Genomic DNA, 22,820 nt, shown 5'->3' on the forward strand with positions numbered 1-22,820 from the left:
GTAGGTAATTCTGGGGTTGACCTATTGCTGTTGTCTCTGTGGAAGGATTTGGTGATTGATCAGAAGGGATGCATTGATCTACATTTACTCAGCCAGGTCTAACAAAGGGAGATTTGGTGATAGGGTTTCATACAAAGGAGGAAATTTTGTCTTCCTGCATCCACAGAATAGAAAAGGACTCACTTTTTTCATATAATGCTTCTGGAGATAATTCTACACTTTGAAAGAATCTAAGTGACTGAAGATTTGAACTCAAGTCAATTTCTTGGGACCAACTTGTTGGTGAAGCTGAGTCTGAATTCACATTCTTTATATTTTCCCAAATTTTCTTTTATCTGAGAAGGCTCAATGGAAACAATTGATAAAATTCAATTTCACAACTCTATTTGTGATGAATGTTAGGGGTTTTTCGTTAATCTAACAACAGAATATGTATGGGTGTATGTTCATGGTTTTTTAAAAGAGATCAAGATGAACTTACAAATCTTTTTGCAAATTTCCACCTTGTTTGATTATTATGAGGAGAAATGTGTTTTTCCCTGGATGGAAAATTGATAAGGTCTTTTGATGCATAGGGTCAAATTGATTATCTTATTTCATAGTGAAGAGAAGTTTTGAAATGTGCCTCCTCTTCTTACATGTCCTTGTACCATGTCCCATTTATGACTGCTTCATTTTTCTTTATCAGTGGGTTTGCTCTTACAGTCATGAGACTAAAGAAGTTCAAAGTTGAATTTTCATCTGTATCTGACTCTTTGAACCTTTCTATCTCTCTCTTCCTCACATGGTGAAGACTGAAAAAGGTCAACAGAGACAGAAGAAGTTCAAAAGAGGAACAGAAAACTAAGTGAAAACTAAGTGAATTGAAAGTGACAAGAATCAACAATTTGGATCATAATGCATCACCATATTATTGTTGGAGCTCTTTAGAAGACTCTGCTTTTTTCATGAAGTTCTTGAGTAGGAGAACACACGCTTTCTTGAATTATGCTAGGTGAAAGATTGGACACAATAGAAGATGTTGATCTGTGGTTATCTGTATCAAAGGGCAAAGGGCAATCTGTACTTGAGTGTTTGAATGACAGAACTGGAGGTGGGTGCAAGAGAGGATGGGGGATGTGCTGAAAAAATCAGGTTGAGTGCCAAACAAGAAGAAAGGTCTGTCATTTTGCCTTCCTTACAAAATTTCAGGCTTGAACTTAAGGTGGTGATTTGACAGAGTGGTGGGTAGAGGAACTGGAGCCTTTCCAAGTGAAAGGATATTTCAATGGACTATGATAAGTTATAAAAGTCTGTTTAGAAGATGCCAAAACTGATCAAGACGGAGGTCAAAATTTTGGATCGGAGTTTGAAGTTGTTGTTGTATGAGATGAAGTTTGTTGATCAGATCACATCAATCATTAGCTTAGATGTATGTTGATTGTAATCTTCACATGATTATGTAGAGCACTTTGAGATAAAATAATCAAAACTTGAAATCAGTATTGGTAGAAGTGAGGATTGAAATATAAAAAGTCCCAAGACACTATCTTACTGCTCAAGATAGTTGGTGTGTCTACATACTACATGTTTGCTGCAAGTGAGGCGTAAAAGGTGTGAAGTCATCGGCAAGTAACAGTTTGCCAAATTCAATCTCAACTTGTTCAACCTCTGCAGTGATTACTGATCAAAGCTGCAAAATTTGAGATTTGGGGATTCAGGTCGTAAAGCAGAGGAAAATTGAATGACTTGAGGTTGTTTTGCAATATGGCCACAAGAAAGCAAAAGTCAGCCTTTTTGCAAAAGATTCTCAAGAATCAAATGAATAACTTGCTGCGGTACCAGGAGTCTCTGAACCAGTTCCTGCAGTTGTTCGTACCGCAATGAGAGGCTTAAGGGTCTTCAAAATTGTTGAACCTTTTCCAATTGGAGCATTGCCAAATTCAAGAAGTGGTGCATCAGGATAACAAGTGCATAGATTGGCGACTTCACACGTATTGATCACTGATTTGCCTCCAACAGCTAAGAAATGTGAAAAATCGTGTTCACATGCAATTCAAATCGCTTTCTGCCAACTGTTAAAACGATACAAATAAGTTTAAACAATAATGAATCAGTTGAGTCAGATATCAACGATTAGTTTAGAAGATATAAAACTCGGACATACCTTTCTTGACTTGGTTTGACTTTACAATCTTTAAAAGCTTTGTAAAAAATTCCAGCTAATTCTAATGATTGGATTGCCGCTTTCATAGGCAATGACTTTGCAACTGTAGAAGCCGTATAGACTCCTACTTTTGTGGCTTTGGTATTTTTGAAATCTAATTCAACTTCCTATTTGTTTGATGGATTATGTAATGATACGATCTATTCAACACACGAAAGGTTGATTGGTATGTATTCTTACTTTTGTCACTCCATCACCGAAGCCTGTTGAATAGGAGAAACGTGCAAAAAATATCAGGAGACGTTTTTCTGATGATTGAACTGTCTCTCATAGACTTTTGTAATTGAGCCACGGAAATTCTACTTTTGGTCCACTTCCAGATGCTGGGGTGGCATAAGCTTGAGATCGACCTTGAATCATGGTTTGTCAAAAAAAGAAAACAAGAGGCACTAAAATGTCAATAATAACATCAATGAAATAACATCAATGAACAGTGCCATTGATCAACATAGAACAAAAGGAACCAACAAAAGCTTGATGGCAAAAGCTAATAAACATTTGGTAGCATGCATAAGGCAATATGACCTGATATCCGAAGATGTGTCCGACCGATGGAGAAGAGGAGAGACCCGAACTTATGTGAGTGGTCTATCTTTTTAGTATTTAGATTAGTGTTTAGAGAAACTTTTGATTTCTGAGAAAACTCATAACTTTTTCAATTCCGGGCCAGAACGCTCCATTTTGAGTGCATTGGCAAGCTGGAATGGTCCTCCAAATAGTTCATAATAAGACCACACAGCATGCTGGTCTGCTAAAAAAGATATCATCTTTTATATACATTTGTACATACAGATCCATAGAATGTTTGTCATACTAGCTACATAGTTATTGATATTATGAAAGTTTGAGAACGGGAGTTCAGCGTTCTAATGCACCTAAAATCAAGTGTTTTGAGGCAGATTTGACAAAGTTATGGGTGTTTTCAGAATTCAAAAGTTTCTCTAAACACTAATGAGCCAAATTTCAGTGCTTGTTACAGGTTGTAATTGGATGATTACCAAGGTTTATTGTTAGTACACTTATCAATATGGACTGTAAAAATACGGAGAAATATGGAGAGTGAAGCTCTCAATGCAGGGAACAAGATGCATATTTTTATTTATTTTTTGCCCTTCTCCTGGCCTCTCAATATTTTTGTATATCAATAATTTAATTTTCTGCCCAGAAAATATTATATTTCTTGTAGTGATTCATAGTCAGCACATGACCATATACGATTTCTTGCTTGCTTTACTGTCACGCGGCAAGCCGGAAATCTTTCCGCATCAATGTCAGTTCCGTGGAACTGGATTGTACTCCCAGAGGGTGGTTCGCGGGGTGTTCATGGGCATTCCTAACCTTGTTTACGGCGCCGGGAATCAAGACTCTGTGTGGCAAGAGCTCATTCAAGCCAAGGTAAGCTAATAATGCTAAACAATGCAATGTTCATGATCTCTAACTTGTTTTTTGGGTTCCATCAGGCTAATGAGCTATCTGTGTTTGTTTGTACAGGCTGAACGTCTTTACATCAACCCTTATCCTTGGTAAAATGAGGTAAGTAACTCGTCATATCTCATCTTCATAACTTTTGCTGAGACAAGTGAATACAAAACCCTCACTGTAGGTGGTTTTGCGGCCAGAAGGCGGCGCGGCGATGGTCTCCTGAATGCATTCTCCTTATGTCACCTGTGGAAGCCAAACTGCAGTTTGACCTTAACGGCAAAATGGTGGATTGAACATGTTTGGATGTGCAGCTTTTGAAATAGATCTGGCCCAGCGTGGCCCCGCGGTTGACCCAAATTGGCTTTTTCGAGATAACTTTTGCCTCTTTTGAGATATACAAAAACGGAGAGCGGAAGGTGAGGCGCTGCGAAGAAGCCGTGATGTTTATTATGAGCTCAAAACAAGATCATTGTGATAATTGTTGAGCAGTGAGAGTCATAGTTTTTTGCAAAAAACCCCGACAGATCTCACGCCAAATTCCAGACATTACGAGTAAGTCCCTCGTTTGGGATGGCCTGTACAGCGGAAAAACGAGAGGACTTTGGTTAAGTTTGGCAGACCAGGCAGGACACAGGCTAGTTTTCACAGGCTGTATTTGAAGTAATTCTGTACTGATTTTGAATTGTCAATAAGGATTACTTCACAAGTCATAGTGAGTTTGTATCACATCAGGTTGAAAAGCTTCAAATCCAAAGTTTGGGGAAAGGCCTTGGGTACTCAGGTTAAAAAGATCTTGGAGATTATATAGACAACTAGCTTCCAAGGATGTACATACATAGATCCATGCTTTTGAGAGCCAATACATAGTTCTCCAAAACTACACTGGAGAATCATTATCACAAAAGATCTGACTTGTTTCAGGACCAGAAAAAACTGTGATCATCAAAATGTGTATTCACTCCAGTTGTCCCTTTTTCATCCTCTCATTTTCTTTCACATTAACTAGAAGATTTTTGATAACTGGAGTCTCTCCTATATATCAAAGAAAGATGAAAAACTCACATCTAATGTCATCAAATTCAATATTTCTGGTGATCTTTCACCTCTTGATACTTCAGGCTTCACCCATGGATCTAGATACATCTTTATCTCTGGGTCATAATAGTATTTCTAATGCCAACAAATCACCAACTAAGGTCTATCAATCTTCCACATCAGAAGAGCCCAATTTAGAATTATCCTTGAACCCTGGGAAAAGAATTATCCTTGAAGGACATATGAATCAAGAAAAGAATGAAGAGTCAAGCTCAATGGACTCTCCAATAAACAGTCTTGTTGAATTAGACATGAGATTAACACTTCCTGTGAACAATCTCCAGGATAAACCATTTACTGCATCTCACAAGCGGAAGAAATTAGGTTCACTAGAGTCTCAAAATATTGAAAAATCTTGGCTTGGCCTTGGAACTCCCGATGGACCTTTAGATATGTCAACAGGTAATTGGTGGATTTTCTTCCTTAAAGCGTCAAAAGGAAAGACCTATGAACAGTCTGACTTATGTTGAACTTCCGTAGTTGGCTCTACTCGACATGAAAAGCTTCCAATTGGGAGTATCAGAAATTTTGGAGACCAAATGCTTTATCGGATGAGTGGAAAACCTTACACGTATAGTGTATCAAATTCAATCTATCCACCACAATATCACCACACTATTTTGGAGCCAAAGCTCACTATGGTGCCATTTACTCCCTGGACTTCAAAGGTAGTGCCATCAAAAGAAACTATACTGCTAGAGAACGTTGGGCGGGGTTCGGGAAAAAGAACTGTAGAGCAGACATCAATAGGATCTGACATTGTGAGCCAAAGATTCAAACAACAACAACGTCAAGTATACCAGCCAACAATATCAGAAAGCGGGTATCCTAAACAATACCAAACTTATAGAACATTTCCATCACATCCATCTTTTTCAATAGCCGAATCATCTGACATGCCCCAAAGGCCTCATGATCTTCAATTGACAACGTTAAAAGGGAATCCTGATCAAGGGACCCAATACCAAGAGAGAAAATCACAAGAGACCCTCAAATTAGAACATATTTGGTTAAAAACCATTGAAAGTTTGGGGAATCGATTGATTGATGAATCCCCTGGTCTTGATGTTTCAACTTGGCTGAATGTCCTACGTGATGATATGAAAGAACTTTGGGAAAACGATCCTATTAAAATCTTTAGAGGATATGAGATTCCTTATGCGATTACAAAATCTAAAGAAAGATTATCAGGAACGTTTCTAGGTTGTTTGAAAGTATTACATCAAGTTAAAGGTCCATCTAATAGAACCCAAGATCAAATTGTTGAATTAATCAATGATGGTTGGTTCCTCATTCAAAAGTTGTTAAATCCATGGAGAATTTCATTATCAACCTCAAATGCAAAAATCATTCCAGTAAGAAAAGTCAATAAAATTGCAGGAATGCAACCACTTGTGCTATTCTTTTATTTAGCTAGAGGTGGGGCTGCTCCAATCGCAATTCAATACCTTTGGACATTTTGGAAGAAATGGTATAGAGAATCAAGTTCTACTCATAAGAGATTCCTTGCAACTCGTGATCATTTTATTCATGCCATAGGAACAAGTTTGAAACAGATCGGTCAATCATCAATTTATCATGATGATTGGTTAAAAGATGCAAACATGCTGCCTTTAGATGAAGAGATTTCTCATCATGATCTTTTAGATCAACATTGTCTTCAATGCCTTCATCTTTCAAGAACATCTATAGACAAAACCATCAACCAAGGCGATTTACTTACTTTGGCTGTCTATGTGGGAAGATTTGAAGTTCAACTTTTGGAACATCACGAAGCAGTAGAAGAATATTTTGATGAACTGGGTGAAGAACTACAAACCAAATTATATAACATTGGATCACAGAAACTTAAAGACTTCAATCCTTCTATAAACAAGTTAGTAGGATCCATGTACAGAAGAATCACAATCCCGTTCCTTGGATCTTTGCAAATGTTACATGGGAATGATCTTACATTAAAAGCAAAATCAAAAGATCCAATAATCTCAGATGGATGGAGATTTTTAAAAACTTTGATAGATCAAATAAAAGATATAAATCTAATGGACTTGTTTGAATCAGAACATCCTATCACTCCAAATGAACTTCATTGTCCACAAAACATTTATGACCTCTCGAAGAAAATGTTAAAACTAGGAGATACTTGCAATGTTTTGCTATCACAAATTTGGGAGCTTCATACTCAATGGTCTCAATCTTCTTCATTTGCTATAATGCCATTGGATTCTAAATCTTTTGAAGAGAATCTAAGATCATATTACGCAAGAATGCATATGAGATCGCACAAACTATCAAATTTGGGTCGGGGAATCTATAGGGATTGATAGTCAGATAATGCTTTCGAAGATTATTTATTTGTTCATCCATGAGGAGCTCCCTACATCAGAGCCACCACAAGAGAGAGGATGTACCAAGCCATGTGCTCAATTTTTGTTTCCCCAGTGATTATTTTCTCCAAACTTCTTCCCTTGGTGTTTTCATTGTCCTGTTGTCTCTTTCAAATCTCTTTTTTATTGGTTCACTTTTGATCACTTCATATTCCAAGTTCAATCCATAGGCATACATTGAAATTGTTGCGTGATACAGATGTGTATGTACCTGGTAATAGTAGTATAATGACTAAAGAATACCAGTCTTTTTCTGAGTCCTACCAGTATCGACAAGTTTTGAAACCAATCAAATTGCAAAAACTTGTTGAATTCATAACCGTCCACAATTACAGAAAACCATTCACAAGTCTTTTTTCCGGATAATCATCAACCAATACTAAGATTTATATATACAAGAATGGTTGTATACAAGGATAGATTATAAATCTCCAAAGATTTCATCCAATGCATCTTTCTTAACTTTTTTCTTCTTACTAGGACGTGAAAGATGATCAGTTCTTTTGGTTTTTAGATTAAGAGACTTATCTTTTGATTGAGGCAGAGATGCGGTGCTACAAAAAGCTTGAGGCAGGATATTTATTGCAGGATCAAGAGGTTTTGTAGGGCTGGTGGACATTTTAGCTTGAATATAGGGAGGTGATTCAACTTTGATTGATTTTGTTGGCGCAACAGGTTCTAGAGACGAGTTTTGATTGTTTTCCAATAGTTGAGCTCCAGGGTTTGGTTCGGGTATAGATGATTGACGAGGAGTGGTCTGATTGGATGATTTTGCTATTGTATGAGAAATGAATCCGTATCAGTGACACAGAAAGAATTCAGTGAGCTGGATAGGCGTACTTGAACATAGATCGCCGCTTTCAGATGCTACGTCATCTTTTACCGCATCTCTTTTGATAGATTCGATAGAAGTGGGTACCAAATGTTGAAGATGAGTTTCAAGACATTCATAAAGTGCTCTGATACGAGATATTGAAGCTATGATAACCAGTCCGGCTGACATGAAAGCTGTTCTTGCCACACTTTGCATGATAGACCTATAGATTTAAAATATGATAAGTTCAAGACTGATATGTGTCTTCAAGAGATAAAGAAGAAGAACTCACCCATAAGATCTTAATAACCTGGCTTGTGCCTAATCTTTGCAAAGTAAATCAGTTTTTGAAGCAATTTCCAAAAGTTTGATAAGTATGAAAGAAGAATGATTTACCTCAATGAGAAAGTTTAAGATGAGTACGATATGATTAGTTTGAGTGACATCTATAGGATTTGATAAAACTTTTAAAACTTTCTTTGACCAACGATAAACTTCTACTGATTTCTTATACCAAATCAAAGCACGATGTTGGTTTTTGTTGAGATAAACCAATCTAGATAAGATATTGATTTCATCATTCAAAGAAGTTGAAGTTGAAGTGATATATTGATTTGAAGATTGATTTCGATTGGCATTAAGTTGATCTGATGTTAAAGTTTTCATGACCATGACCATCAAAGAAATGGTCAACAACAAGAAAACTGAACATAAAGAGATATAAACCACTTAGACTTAACTACGTAGCACTATGTACATACAAAGACCTTAGGATTGAGAGAAAACCATCAAACACGCTTGAAAGTTGAAACAGGTCAAATCGAGAGATTAAAGCAGTCAAATATTAGAGACTTAAATCTAAATTGAACTTGACTGTCGAATTTGCCAAGGTGAAATTGAAAAATTGAAAATCAACACTTCGATAGTTAAACGGCACTCAGAGTCAAAGTCACTTCACTTTTACTTATCACCACCAATCATCAGCCCATCATCCATCAGCCAATCATCAAAGCGAAAACGAAATTCACATATCCAACGAAACCAAATTACAAAAACCAAATCACCAACCATTCAGACAACCAAACTCAAGATCGATAAGAAACTACAATCCAAGTTTAGCTTACTACATCCCCATTGACTATTCTTGATCAGTTTACCATCTCATCATCAAACCAAATGTCAATCTCATCAGTTTACTCACAATCCACTTCGATCAATAACAATAACAATCATAGATCAAATTCATTACATCCCTCATCTTCAACTTCAAGTACTCTTCATAGATTACCTGCTAATCCTCAATCACCAATCTCATTAACAACAACCACTTCTTCATCTTCATCTTCATCATCAACTTCTCAATCTCAATCTTCACAACAACAATCACAACAACCACAATCACAACAACCACAATCACAACAATGTCATTCATCTACTACTACATCCCCTCTACGTCATCAACCTCAATCTTTACATTCAAGTCAACTCTCTCATGTATTACCTCTATCACAGCATCATTTATCTCATTATCAACAACATACCGCACAATTGGCGGCTTATATCACCCAAATCTTCTTACCCTCGGTACTTCCTACTGCAGAGGAATATCAGGTTGATTAATCCACTTTTCCTCCACCAAATACCACTTATTGACTTACCCCCTCATTCTCTCTATCATAAAAGATCAAAGAACAGACTCGTCAATACCTTGAAACTTTGGCTGATAAGGTCTCACCAGGTGCTCGACTCTTACCATTTGGTTCCATTGGTTAGTCATCTTCCGTCATCTACTCATACATTCGCCAACTTTATCTAATCTCTCAATCTCACCATCTTTCTTTGCTAGCATCCGGTTTGGCTTTAAGGAACTCGGACATGGACCTCTGTTGTCTAATCGATCATACTGAAGAAAAACCGACCTCCCCAAAACCATCATCAAATGCTGAAGATCAGTCTACTCAAGCTGACCCTTCAGAATCCCAAGAATCTCAAGAACCTCAAGAACCAAAACTAACTACAAAGCCTGTCAAGCAAACTCCTGCAGAAATGGTCCTCATCCTTGGTAAACTGATTCAAGAAGGTAAATCCAATTTCTTATCATCTGCACGATTCACACTCCAGACAGCCGAACTCATCTCCGATGTCTCAAATTCCGGTTCCAGAAACTTCTTTCATGGTCAAAATGCTACCCAAGGCACGAATTCCGATTATCAAACTTTCATTACCTCCTTCGGCTGGCCAACCCTTTGGACTATCATGTGATATCGGATTTGAGAACCGATTGGCGCTCGAAAACACTCGTTTGTTACTCACCTATGCGATGGTTGACCCTCGGATGAGAACTATCGTCTTGTTTTGTACGTTATCTGCCCCATTTGAGGTATCTCTCAAACACTTATTCTTCATTTCCTCTTAGTGAAAGTCTGGACAAAACGGAGAAGGATCAACGATCCTTATCTTGGTACACTAAGTTCGTATGGCTATGTACTATTAGTAATCTACTACCTCGTCAATGGTCGCAAGGATGCAGTATTACCGTACGTCCTCGAGACTTCGAAAGTCATCTTCGAACCAAAACATTAACACATGCGTCTCCTTCGAACCCCCTATTTTCTACTGCCTTGCTGCTTTTGAAACAGAAATCTTCAACAATTGCCACCACCTAGACCATCACCACCTGAGGAACTGATACATGATGGTCATTCTATTTATTTCTTTGATGATCTCGATGCCTTACCTCGCTATTGGACTGGTACCAATCGAGAAAACGTCGGAGAACTTTTGATTGATTTCTTTAGATTTTTCGCTTCTACATTTCGTTACACGCACGATGTGGTCAGTATCAGATCAATTGGTGGTCTGCTCTCTAAAGAACATAAAGGTTGGATGCAAGACATCATCGAAGAGGGTGGCGCCGTCAATGGCGGTCGCAGTCCTTATGCGAAAGTTGACCTGAATCGGCTTTGTATTGAGGTGAGCGGTCTGTAACTCCTGGACCTTCCACCCCTAACATAATGATACTCACACTCGCATGAATCATCTTCGTCGATCTATTCGACTTAGGATCCATTCCAGATCAATTATAACGTTGCTAGGACGGTCACTCGTGATGGGCTCTTTACCGTGCGCTTCACACATTCGTTTTCACTTCATCTCTTCCCACGATTTACCCAGCCTTAGAATCAGTGCACCGAGAAGATTGAATCAGGGCCTGACCGAGCCTAGCCATATCTTCATTCACACTCCTTTCTTGTCTGTTGGGGCAAGACCGGCATCATTCCCACTCGAAACGCATGATACTTACACCATTCTGTATGAAATTTTCTCATTTGGTCAGATACGGGGTGAATTCATGAGAGCAGTCCGGGTCTTATCTACTCGTACAGATCGATTAGATGTAATGATTCGTGAACTTTGCGAGGAAAGACAAGAAGGAGTCTTGATGGCTCCACCTTCCAGTACTGGTCGACGAAAGTCGGCACCCAACCCTAAATTACCCTCATCTGCCTCTCAATCTCCTCATATCAATGATTTTCAGTCCCCTCCGGCTCGGAAATGGGGATCTGGATCTCAAGAGCCAGGCCTCGCTCAAACATCAAGTAAGGCCGATTCGGATGTCTATACATTTATCAAAACCTCGTGCGCTGATCCTTTTTATCTTGCCTGGCGCTCATGGGGGTTACTCAGTTCGATCGTTGGCCCTTACAGCCTCTAATGGAATATCAAATGACCCACTTGAAGAGGATGAAGATGATTTCCAACAACAACTTCTTCTACAACAACAACAACAGGAACAGCATCAGGCCGCAATGAGACACGCTGCTGCGATCTCAGTGCCGACGTATCCGCCGCTTACAGCTAGACTAATGCAAGATCATGTATATCGACAAGCCACCACCTCGACCGACGCGAGACCACGCTACCCCCCTGAATCGATTGCTTCGGAACCTGCACCTCTTGATCGAGATCTAGATTGGCAACATCATCCACATCTTCATCATGATTCAATCAACTACCTTGCCAATGAAATCCATCAACTTCAATTGAGACAACAACTTCAACAGCAACAGCAACAGCAGCAATTACTACTTCAACAACAACAACAACAGGAAGAGAATGATAAACTGAATGAAAGTACAGCTCTCAAACCTGCTGACGCAACAGATACGAAACCGTCAACTGACAGCCATACTGGACCGAATGGGAATGGGATTAATTATTTCCATCGGTTCTTCCAATCCGGAGGAAGTAGTAGTTCAAGTAGTGGTGTACAGTCAACATCATCATCAAATCCACAAAGAACGATATATGAAACCAAGCCGAATTATGCACTTGAGTTTGATCATCACCATCATTCATACCCCGCTACAACACCAACATCTGCTAGTACCATCATGCCCGATTTCTCAAATTTGCCCATTTCGACGCCTATCCGATTTGGAAATTTCTCTACTACTAGTGGAACAGCTGGCTATACGAATGGAACTGGGAATGTGAATGGAAGAGGAAGAGGAAAAGGGAAATCGATTGAAAATGGTGAAAAGGAAGCATTAGGAAAGAAAGCAGGAAAGAAAGCGGTCAAAGCTGAAGGAAATGATTTGGAGGAAGAACAAGGAGGAGCGGAAGCCGAAGAATTACCTTCGAAGATTGTATTTGGAGATGTAGAAGTCACCACAAGTACGAATTCATCGAATCCTACTACTACAAATGGGACCCATACAAATCATTCACATCATAACAATCATCATCACAATCACGGTCATAATCATAATCATAATCATCATAAAAGGAAAGAAAGAGTAAAAGCTTTAGCTACTGTTTTAAGGAGTAAAAGGGTGACTGGCGCTGAATGAATGAAGAAGAAGAATTTGTGAAGAATAGAAAACAAAAGAAAGAAAAATTTGGAAATTATGTCTATTTATTTATTTTTGAATGAAAGTTTTTTTTTTGGAGGATTTTTTTTTTAAAAATAATTACTTACTTAACTTAGTTATATGTATTTGGTTTTTTTTTGGTGTAGAAGTACATGAAGATTGATTTGATTTTTTTTTGGATTTTTTTTTTCTTCTTACATCATTAAAAGAAATATATTGAAAAAAAGAAAGAGATAGAAGAAGAAGAAGAAAGAGATATTAAATTCAAAAGTCAAGAAAAATCATTCCGAAACCAACAAAAAAAAATAAGTTTAATTCGTATCTTTTTTTTTTTTCTTTTTATCAAAATTCTAAAGTTGTGATTGATCAATCGAAAAAGGAAAGAAAATTGATTAGTATAAATTTGTTATAAATTTTGTTTTGTGTTTTTGTTTGATGTGTGTGTCTGATGTGTGTGTGTGTGTGTGTGTGTTTTCTTTTATCTTTGGTTTTTCTTTGATATATATATATATTTTTTTACTGTTACAATCAGTTTTTTTTTTTCCAGAAGGTCTGATCTGCACTTCAAAGATTAACCAAACAAAAACTATAACAAACTTGTGTCAATACAGCTGAGTCTGCGAAAAATTGCAAATTTTCCACATTATATAGCATTGCTTCCTGTTGCTTCCTTAGCTTGACATATTTTCTTGATATACCCTCAAAAAACTTCAAATAGCTTCATAGACTCCAATCTATATACTCGAATTCACTGCCTTTCAACACTCAACTACAAATAGAGCAGCAACCACAATGTCTCACAAGACTATCCATCAGCCAGAAGTTGCCAAACTGATTTCAAAGATAATGCGACTCACTCAAGCGTGTCCAAGTTTACCAGTTGCTACCAGGGATGATAAATTATATATGGTTTATCATGAGGCACCATGGATGAGTCCTCAAGACAAAGATGAAGGCATATGGTTTGCGGTCGATAAGAAGATCACAGCAACTTTTGGAATTGATGTCATTAAAAAAAATCTGATGCGAGGTTCTCTCGGAATCGAATTGGCTCTGAAATATTTCAGCAAGGCCCGCGATCACAAGACTTGGACACCAAACTCGGAGGGTCTTCTTAAGGCCAAGCTTCAGATGATTGTTCAGGAATTAATAAGTTAGTTTCACCAATTTTGATATTAATATCTGACGAAAGCTAATTGATTTTGAGTCAAACAATCGTCACAGAGGCTGGGGCTTCTGATTTCCTTGATGAAGGGGCAACAACCGCTGATAGAGACAAAAACGAAGGTAAATTTTCTCTTCATTCCTATTAACATGGATCTCACCATTGAGTGTAGTTTGATTTTATGATTTGCTTGCACATAGCTGGAAAATCAAGTGATTCTATGTCAGCAAGAAAATCTCATGGGGCATCAATGGTCATGAAACGTCGAGTTGTTTCACAGCCTGATGTAGATCCAGATGCCTGTCACAGTCAACCCAAAAAACCAGCTGCAAAACGCCCTCAAGTTGATACCCTTGAATCCAAGGAAGCTACAATAATCATATCTTCAGACAATGAAGTCACCCTACCACGTAAAAGCACTAGCGCAACTGTATCGGCTCCAAAGAAACCTCCTGGTGTCTTGAACAAGATCGAGAAGGTCAATCTCATATCTTCAGATGATGAGGTCACCCAACCACGTAAAATCACCAGCAATGTTGTATTGGTTCCAAAGAAATCTACGTGTGGCTCTTCCAAAGTCGATAAGGCCAAAAAGGCTACAAAAGTCCTTGATAATTGTCCTTTATCAACACCCAATACCCCTTGCAACCGATGCAAGATTGAGGTAACATCAGCGGATAAGGAATTTCGATGTCATTGCGGTCAAAAGATGATACTCTTACGAGCTGGGCGCAGTGAGAAAGCACTCAGTCATTGGAATACAAGTCAGTCTTCTTTCTACTTTCAGATTATCTTTGACCTTACTGATTATAATCACTTTATCAAATTACAGAAGCCTGTAAACAGAAGACCTCTACATTACGCTCAAATGCACTGTTGGTTGGATTTCTGGCCCAATCACACGGAGATGATAAACGGGTCAAACGCGGCTTTGTTGAGATTGAGTGTCCTGGTCTCACCGATGCTACATGGGATCGACCACGGGCAACATATTCAATCAACTACTTTCTTGAACATACATGTAGTATCTATCGCGGAAACAATCGACACCGCGTATGCCAAGAGCTTTTTGGACAGAATGCGACCGAAAAACAACTTTCAACCGATGAAAAAGCTAGATTGATGACTACACTTGATGCTCGAGCAATATGGGAGGTCAAACGTCATGGATCACGTAGTGCTATATACTCTCGAAAATGTACAACTACCCTCCTGATAAAGAAAACTGAGAAAATCCAAAATTGTTCAGAATGTGAATCTCTCAAAGGAGTCCGTAGTTTGGTCAGCGCAATCAATCATGAATTTGCTGATGAAGATACCCTCAAATATACATCTGATCAGCTCATGGAAACCGACATACACCACGCCACCTTTGTAAAGTTCAAAGATCTTCGGGTCTGTAAAAGCTCTCTTGAGTCTTCACAGAACAGAGACTTTCGCGAGTTTCTAACTCATGTTTCAATCTTGGCCGGCAAGGGTTTATTCAAAGATCGAGAGGCGGTTCAAGGTTTGTTCAAGAGTGTTGCTGTGCGAGCAGAACGTGAAATGGCAGGGAAGTCTCTCCGAGGGATGCGGGTTGATCCATATTTAGACGACTGCCTCACCACTCTTGGAGCAATGAGTCGCAGTGCACTTAATCTTTTCAGCAAGACTTTTGCAGGTTGAACAGCCCGAAGTCAACGTATGATTGAGGCAAAAATTGGAGGGAAAATGGAACCTGAAATACATCCAGCAAATTTCCATCGAATTGTGAAGAATCTTCAAGCCTTGGGTTACTCAGGACCAATTGCTGCTGCGTCCGACCAGACAGTGTGTGTCAAAACACTGCGACATCATAATCAGTGTCTAGTGGGTGCAGAAGGAGGCGACAAGCCGTTTGAGAACAATGAAGAACTTAAAAGACTTATGAAAGACATAGTTGACAATGATAAGTTATGTTCAAAGGTGAGTTTGTACTATAATTTTTCATAATGTTTGTACAAAACACTGACATAATGCCTCATTTTTCATATCAAGATTCGAGCTTACACCATCCAGGTGCCGTTGCCAAATATTCCAACTTATGTAGTAGCTCTCATATCTAGTCGGTCAAAAGAAGGAGCAAAAGATATTGCAGATGAGCATGCAGCTGTTATTGAGCTGGCACACACATCCGGTATCAACATCATGTAAATGGGAGCTGATGGTGCTGCCACTGAGATATCCGCTCAGAAACTGCTTGCTCAAAAGACTGATAAATATCTTACATATTCAAAATCTAACTTGCGAGTACATGTCAAAGTACCTCTGTTTGGAAATCCTCCTCGCCCAGTTGTAGCTGTACAGGACCCAAAGCATGCGAGAAAGACTGGAGCAAATCAACTTTTATCTGGTTCGCGGTTGCTTGTCATGGGAAAGTATACCATCACTATCCAACAGCTTGCGGAGATTCTCAAGATGCCCGATAGTCCCCTTCTAGCAAAGGATGTATTTGATAGTGATAAGCAAGATGATGGCCGAGCTTTTCGAACCCTATCTGCATCCACTCTTTCAGCCTCACTTCGCCTCGATTTGTCTACCGGCTTGACAATTTTTCTTTTCATCATCGGCGAGTTGGTCAATTCTTGGTTGAGTAAAAGTATGGGACACAGAGAGCGCATACGCTCTGCATGGACTGCGGGATTCTTCTTACGGCGATGGAAAGGCTACCTTCAGAAACGCGAGAAAGAGACGAACAGTCTCATGAGTTTTCATCTAAACTGCATCTCACACGCTAGTTATAAAATATTCTCCAGTCTTCCCATTTCTCTTCTGGGTATGATCATATCATATCGAGATTACTATCCAGACTATCCATTCTGTCCTTGGAAGCATGGAACCGAATCCTGCGAACATGTATTTGGATGGATGCGAGTACTTTCACCTTGCTTCTCCGTCCTTGATGCTCGGTTCATGATGCCAAAGATTCATGCAGTTGTTAAGAGTGTAATGAGTGGCAAAATCAAAATCCCTCCTTCTGAACACATTCACTCGGGTTATCAATATGCTTTTGGCGACGAGGGAACCTTAGAAACAATCGAACACCTTCGGACTTACCCAACTAATGCCGAGATCTCTGAGGATCTAACCATCGCCAATCAACTTGCAAATGGTCTGGCTCATCTAGCAGGGATGGGTCCATTAGATCCTGAAGATGATGACTTACCTGTTGAGGACGATGATCTGCCTTTTGATGATGAAGACCTTGTTCCAGATATGACTGATAGCTCACCTGGTATGCGAATTTAAAGTCTTGAAAACTGTAGTATACTTTGTACTGACATCAAGTTTGGGTTCCTATCAGATATATCAACGTGCGCGACTAAGGACTATTGTGTTCATTACACCTCAAATCCTGGAGAATTTTCTGAGGAGGTTGCTTTTGCTGAAGCTGCAACATTAGCAAAAGAGCAAAATGCACTCGATCTACTACTTAATCAGGTTCCTGAAAATTTCGAAACCGAAGCAATCCAAAATGCAGCTATGTCCATCACAAACTTAATGAATCCATCTGGTAAGTAATAGTGCCTGCAGTTTACAATTCAAAAATCGATCTGACTATTGCTTTCTGGTAAAACCACTTCACAAAGACCGTTTGGCTGAGAGTGCGACTGATCAAACATATTTGAGGCTGGTTGAATGCGGAAATTTACATCAAAAAAACCTAGTCTATCTCCGAACAAAGCATGATAGTCAGGTGGCTTGCCATAAAGGGAATGAACGACACCTGATCAATCCTGACGACTTAAGATTGGACAGTACGACTGTGGACGGCAAGATGAATCCCAGTGAGTGTTCAAAGGCTATTTCTGTATACATGAAGAGTCTTGTCAGCACACCAACCGGTGCAGCCCGTAGACACCGCTGGAGTATGGATATTAGGATCAATCTTAGTGGTCTTATTCTCAACACATCTCACCTCCAACAAGTCGACTTGCAGCAACTATTTGATGGAGGTTTGATCACGCCTGAAAATCCCATTGAGCCCGGCAAATTGCTTTTAGCAATCAAGAATCAAGTAAGTATTGATTTGAAGAATCTGCTGGTCTTGTCATTGATTGCTGCTGACCAATTTCTTTTCAAAGCAAATGCATTTATGTCGCACAGTGATTGTGTATGAGTATGTTTCAAAAAAACATGCCTTCGTGACAAGTGCAAAATCGAGGAAAAAATTATCTCATGTGGGTGTGCAAGTCCTGACTTACAACCCAGTGTGGCCTGTTGCAATGGCTACTTCTGCCCAATACCCGTATAGCTGGACATTCAGCCTTCTCGATACAGCTGATATTGTCTATGTCTTTAAACCATCGGATGGTTCAAACTTTGCATCAGTTCCTGGACAAGAGGGGAGTTATTCGGTCCCTTCAGTGATTCGAGAAATGTTTTTATCTATTAAGATGGAGCAGTTGGTGAAAAAATACGAGGAAGAACGACGACATCAGCTGGCCACTAAGCCAGCTGATGAAGATGAGGCTTAGATGTCTCGGCAGTTTTTTAACATATGCGCGTGGACTGCCCAGTTCCTGTCCAGCAACTGACAAAAATGAAATATACATACAGATCACGCTTCTTTCTCGGGCTTCGGCCGGGCCCCTCAGGGCTTTTACCCGCGGCTCGGGGCTTTTGTCCGGGTTTCAGGGCTTTTGTCCGGGTTCCATAATTTTGAGGTATCTGACCAAAAAAGTCCTATTTTGGACGTTTTTTAAAAAAAACCCAGCTCAACAGGGGGAGAGGCCGGGAGGCTTGTGACCAAAAAAGTCCTAATTTGACTAAAATTTGATAATTTTCCAGAAAAAAATTGAAAAAAGTCCTAATTTTCGTCAGACACATTGGTAGGAGCTTTCCAGGGTCCTACTGAAATTTAAGTGTATAAAGCTTTTGTGTACATTTCTTTGCCTTTTGAGCATAACCCTGAGAACCAAAACAAAATCAAAGCAATCATATAGTTTTCAAGACCAAGTGCAGAACCGGTCAAAACCGGTTTGGAAACCGGTCATAACTGGTTTGGCCACAGGTTTTCAAAAATTGGGCAAAAACCGGTTTTTACAGAGGCGGTTTCTGACGAGAAGTCCACCAGCCATGAAATACCGTTTCACAACCGGTGTTTCACACCGGTTGGGAAACCGTTAGGGGGGGTTCGTGGTGTACTTGTCCCGCACTATGTACGTCATCGAATGAGCGAGACCCAAAAGAGATGATAAACAAATCCTCATCTAGGCATGTGCAAAGGGCTTGAAATGTAAAGAAGCGCTTCAGATTGTAATTAAGATCAGCTTATGGATAAAAAAGATGAAGATGGAGATAGATCAAGATAAGACAACAAGAAAGATTTCATCATACAATCTGCATCTCACAAACAAGATGATCTTTTTTGTAAAGTTGAAAAAGACGAAGATAAGAAAAAAATTAGGAATCGAAATCGAGACAGGCATATGAAGAAAAGGAGGATATGAAATCGAATTAAGTCTCTTTATGAATAAAACCAAAAGCATAGTAAAACAAAAGAACAAACGTGTACATATATATATATGATCATTATTATGAATGAATAGAAAAAAAAGAAAACAGTTTTAACAAATTATACATTTCGAATTCTCAGGTTTAGCTGAATCTGGATTAATTTCTTTTTCTACTTCTGCTAAACCTAATAAAAAACTTTTAGCTACATGTTCACCTGATCTAGCCGAAGCTTCAGTAAATGCACAATTAAATTGTTTGGCTAGAGCTGCACCTTCTTCAGTTGAGATTTGCCTAATAAAGAAAAAGAAGAAAAATAAGTGTGAGAATTGAATGAGAAGGCAAGTTGGTTTTTGAAGGCAGAGAGAGAGAGAGAACGAACCGCTGGGCTTCTAGATCTGATTTGTTACCGATTAGGACCATAGGTACTGAATCTTGACCGGTGAAATTGAGGATCTTATCACGGATGATTGAGACCATGTCGAAAGAAGATCGAGAGTTGATAGAATAAACTAATGCCCAACCATCTAGACCGATAGCTTGTTTTGAATCGAGAATAGTAAACTCATCCTTCATTTGCACCAAATCAAAGAAAGAATCAGTTTTAGAATTGATGATGAATTGGATCAAGAAGAAAGTGATGATAGACTTACATGACCAGCCGTATCAAAGAGTTCTAAATGAAACAATTGACCTTTCAATTCGACAGTTTTTTGAAAAGTATGTTCAATGGTAGGATAATAACTTTCTACAAAATGTTCATCAACAAATTGAACAGCCAAAGAAGATTTTCCCACCGATCTAGAACCTAATAAAGCTAATTTTCTAGGTCTAGGTGGAATAGGTTTACCAGATGGAGTAGTCATGATTTTAGGATTCGATTTAGTAGAAGTTAGATTTGAAGAAGACATTAAGGATCGAGTAAGTTCACAGAATTTAGCAAATGCAATGTGTTTTTCGATTCGTTGATCTAAGATTTCTTTGGATGATCGTTCGAGTTCTTGTTCGGTTGAAGATGTTGTTCGAGTACTGGGACTGTTACTTGAACAATAGAGTAAGTTTGAGGTTCTTCTTTTCATCAGATTCGGTTTCTGTAATTGTAAGTTCAGTTCTAATGATAATCGGGCTGGTCCCGTGGCTTTAGAATGACACTGTACACGTCCGTCGGATGTCGGGACAAAGTAGTCACCATACTCGGACCTCGGTTGTGAGATGATACCTTGATCGATTTGTGCTACGTATGAAATTGAATTGGGTGTGTTGGGGCGATGATGATGATGATGATTAGAATTAGGTGTGTTTAGTTGATGGTGATTAGAATTGGGTGTAGGTGTAGTAGAATCTCGTGGATTTGGATGATTAGGTATAGTGATCATCAGTTTAGATTGTTGACGTTCAAGTGAATTACAATCTTTTTTATTTCTATTAGGTGATTTGGATGAAGGTCTTCTTTCATGAGTTGATAACATGATGAAATAGGATAAAAAATCAAGAGAATTTGGAATGAAAATTGGGAGTATAGGCGATTTGGAATGAGCAGGTAGTATGCGGCGGGATGAGGGTCGTAGTGATTTGAATCTTAAAGGGGTTTTATGTATCAAGAGATGGCGGTTGAAGAAATGGCCTTTTATGAACTGAAAGAACAAATAGGGCTAGACTAAGACCAAAAAAAAAGTTGAGTAGAATCTACAATCAAACCTGACCCTCAGACTTAGAAGATGGAAAGATGATAAGACCAGATTGTAAAATAGGGGAGTTTACACGATAAAAAGAAAAAAGTATAAAGTGTAAATTGTTGGGAAATGGTAAATGTGTTTGAAGAAGTTTAGGGAAAAGAACCTCCTAAGGTATCTTTAAACGCAGTGTCAAGGAGTCAAACAGAATATTTCAAGGTCAGTTAAAAAGTCTTTTCAAGTAAATTGATTTCAAAGACGAGTGCTTCTTTTAAAATGGCTTGCTATGAATTGTAATACTAACTTACCTGATCAATCAAGCAAAACAAATGACCTCAAGATTAGAATTGATGTTTGATTAATGAGATCAAAAGAGTTGTCTTACGCACGGATGGTAGTGATAATTGGACTCCAAGATCTTGGATAATTGTGTCGGGTGAACTGGAACAAGAAACGATGACGCTGAGGAATGTATGCGCTGAAGGAGTTCAATTGAAAGAAGCACGCGACGGAGAGAACGCCGGACAGAAGTATTTTGAAATTGGCGTTAAAAAAACTTGAGAAGTTTGACGTAAAAGCTAATATACCAGAGCTAATTGATCGAAGCAGACAAGGATTCTTTATCTTTTTTATGAAGGTGAGAGATCGATTTCTTGTCTCTGTGTGTGTGTGGGTGTTTTTTGATTTGTCGGGTTAGTTGTTTCAGTTTGAGTTTGATCTGGGTGTTCACTGTCAGTGTGAAAGAAGTATGAAGGATAAAACTCACGTCTTTATAATCCGTCCGTCACTCCCACTCTACAAGACTGAGTCAAATCTTTCTTCTTTCCTAGAGATACTCGAGTCTCGAGGCGATGCAACTCTTGTGGAACGTGATCTGCGAAATGTATGCTTGATTAGGTGTTAATGATGGAATCATCGGGTAATCTTTCTTATTATTTTTTTTTTCATTTCTTATTTCTTATTTCTAAGTCTAATGATGATTCACCTTTTCTCCTTTTTTTTTGTCATAAAAAACCTTTTTAGATTTAAATTAAGAATGATGAGACTTGAAATAACTATTTCTTCCATAAAGATCAATAACAGTCTTATAAGAAATCTTGATCAAATGACCCATCACAAAACCAAAAAAAAAAAGATTAACCATCATCATACATACATAGCATTAGAGCTGTGTAAACTCGATACTCTTAAATCCTTCGGTATAACTATCATGATTCATCGGTTAAACTGATTTATTCTCATCTTTTTGAAAGAAAAAAAAACTTTATCATCTCATGAAACTTTAAACACCTCATCGCCTTCAACTCTCATCATTCCCCGGCCAGATATACCAATTCATCCCGGGATCCACCGGCATATCCTTTAAGAAGATGGAAATCACATTCGTAAATGCGCGTGTTGGTAGGAGCGAGTTGGAGTATCATTCCTGATTCCTAAGGCTAAAGGAAAAAGCTGTGATTAAGTTCTTAATGCATCCGATTCCCTTCATCTACTCATCCATCTTCTTAGAGTCCATTATATTCCCGAACATCAAAGTTCATCTCTTCATCAATTCTTCGTTGAATGGAATGTATCCTATGACCCTCTAAGCTTTAACGCCGATCACATCCGCCGCTATAATCTGAGCATGTTTTACAATACGTCATCTTATCTCTTTCTCGCCTGTTTGAGTCTCATGATATACCCTTCTTAACCCAAGATGAATCACA

The 22,820-nt window shown here is 38.7% G+C and overlaps 7 protein-coding genes across 7 annotated transcripts in view; 4 read left to right on the forward strand and 3 right to left on the reverse strand.

Annotated features, from left to right (window-relative positions):
* The window catches only part of MELLADRAFT_112212 (uncharacterized protein), a gene marked incomplete at both ends in the record, with an annotated part of 1,715 nt that extends 700 nt beyond the window's left edge, over positions 1-1,015 (forward strand). Inside the window, one exon of the mRNA XM_007416713.1 lies at positions 995-1,015. Coding sequence (XP_007416775.1) covers positions 995-1,015 — 21 coding nt within the window. The remainder of the gene's footprint in view (positions 1-994) is intronic.
* Positions 1,016-1,789: 774 nt separating this feature from the next.
* MELLADRAFT_112213 (uncharacterized protein) lies at positions 1,790-2,566 on the reverse strand (the record flags this gene model as incomplete). Its single annotated transcript, XM_007416667.1, has 4 exons — positions 1,790-2,001; positions 2,157-2,313; positions 2,387-2,409; positions 2,482-2,566. The coding sequence occupies 4 exons, from the start codon at positions 2,564-2,566 to the stop codon at positions 1,790-1,792; spliced, it is 477 nt and encodes a 158-aa protein (XP_007416729.1).
* Positions 2,567-4,695: 2,129 nt separating this feature from the next.
* MELLADRAFT_112214 (uncharacterized protein) lies at positions 4,696-7,047 on the forward strand (the record flags this gene model as incomplete). Its single annotated transcript, XM_007416714.1, has 2 exons — positions 4,696-5,125; positions 5,204-7,047. The coding sequence occupies 2 exons, from the start codon at positions 4,696-4,698 to the stop codon at positions 7,045-7,047; spliced, it is 2,274 nt and encodes a 757-aa protein (XP_007416776.1).
* Positions 7,048-7,531: 484 nt separating this feature from the next.
* On the reverse strand, positions 7,532-8,602 carry MELLADRAFT_118163 (uncharacterized protein; the record flags this gene model as incomplete). The annotated part of the gene is made up of 4 exons (XM_007416666.1): positions 7,532-7,884; positions 7,951-8,147; positions 8,217-8,245; positions 8,321-8,602. The coding sequence occupies 4 exons, from the start codon at positions 8,600-8,602 to the stop codon at positions 7,532-7,534; spliced, it is 861 nt and encodes a 286-aa protein (XP_007416728.1).
* A 498-nt stretch (positions 8,603-9,100) lies between these two features.
* On the forward strand, positions 9,101-12,777 carry MELLADRAFT_112216 (uncharacterized protein; the record flags this gene model as incomplete). Its single annotated transcript, XM_007416715.1, has 9 exons — positions 9,101-9,535; positions 9,608-9,692; positions 9,771-10,004; positions 10,087-10,281; positions 10,341-10,461; positions 10,564-10,897; positions 10,988-11,047; positions 11,262-11,523; positions 11,633-12,777. The coding sequence occupies 9 exons, from the start codon at positions 9,101-9,103 to the stop codon at positions 12,775-12,777; spliced, it is 2,871 nt and encodes a 956-aa protein (XP_007416777.1).
* A 1,044-nt stretch (positions 12,778-13,821) lies between these two features.
* MELLADRAFT_93917 (uncharacterized protein) lies at positions 13,822-17,503 on the forward strand (the record flags this gene model as incomplete). The annotated part of the gene is made up of 9 exons (XM_007416697.1): positions 13,822-13,951; positions 14,023-14,085; positions 14,164-14,727; positions 14,799-15,244; positions 15,440-15,623; positions 15,729-15,907; positions 15,980-16,118; positions 16,233-17,216; positions 17,286-17,503. The coding sequence occupies 9 exons, from the start codon at positions 13,822-13,824 to the stop codon at positions 17,501-17,503; spliced, it is 2,907 nt and encodes a 968-aa protein (XP_007416759.1).
* Positions 17,504-19,551: 2,048 nt separating this feature from the next.
* Positions 19,552-20,304, reverse strand: MELLADRAFT_53892 (uncharacterized protein; the record flags this gene model as incomplete). Its single annotated transcript, XM_007416665.1, has 3 exons — positions 19,552-19,732; positions 19,821-20,008; positions 20,092-20,304. The coding sequence occupies 3 exons, from the start codon at positions 20,302-20,304 to the stop codon at positions 19,552-19,554; spliced, it is 582 nt and encodes a 193-aa protein (XP_007416727.1).
* Between the last annotated feature and the right edge of the window lie 2,516 nt (positions 20,305-22,820).

Source organism: Melampsora larici-populina (genome assembly GCF_000204055.1).
Source record: "Melampsora larici-populina 98AG31 unplaced genomic scaffold MELLAscaffold_63, whole genome shotgun sequence".
In the NCBI taxonomy this organism is placed as follows: domain Eukaryota; kingdom Fungi; phylum Basidiomycota; class Pucciniomycetes; order Pucciniales; family Melampsoraceae; genus Melampsora; species Melampsora laricis-populina.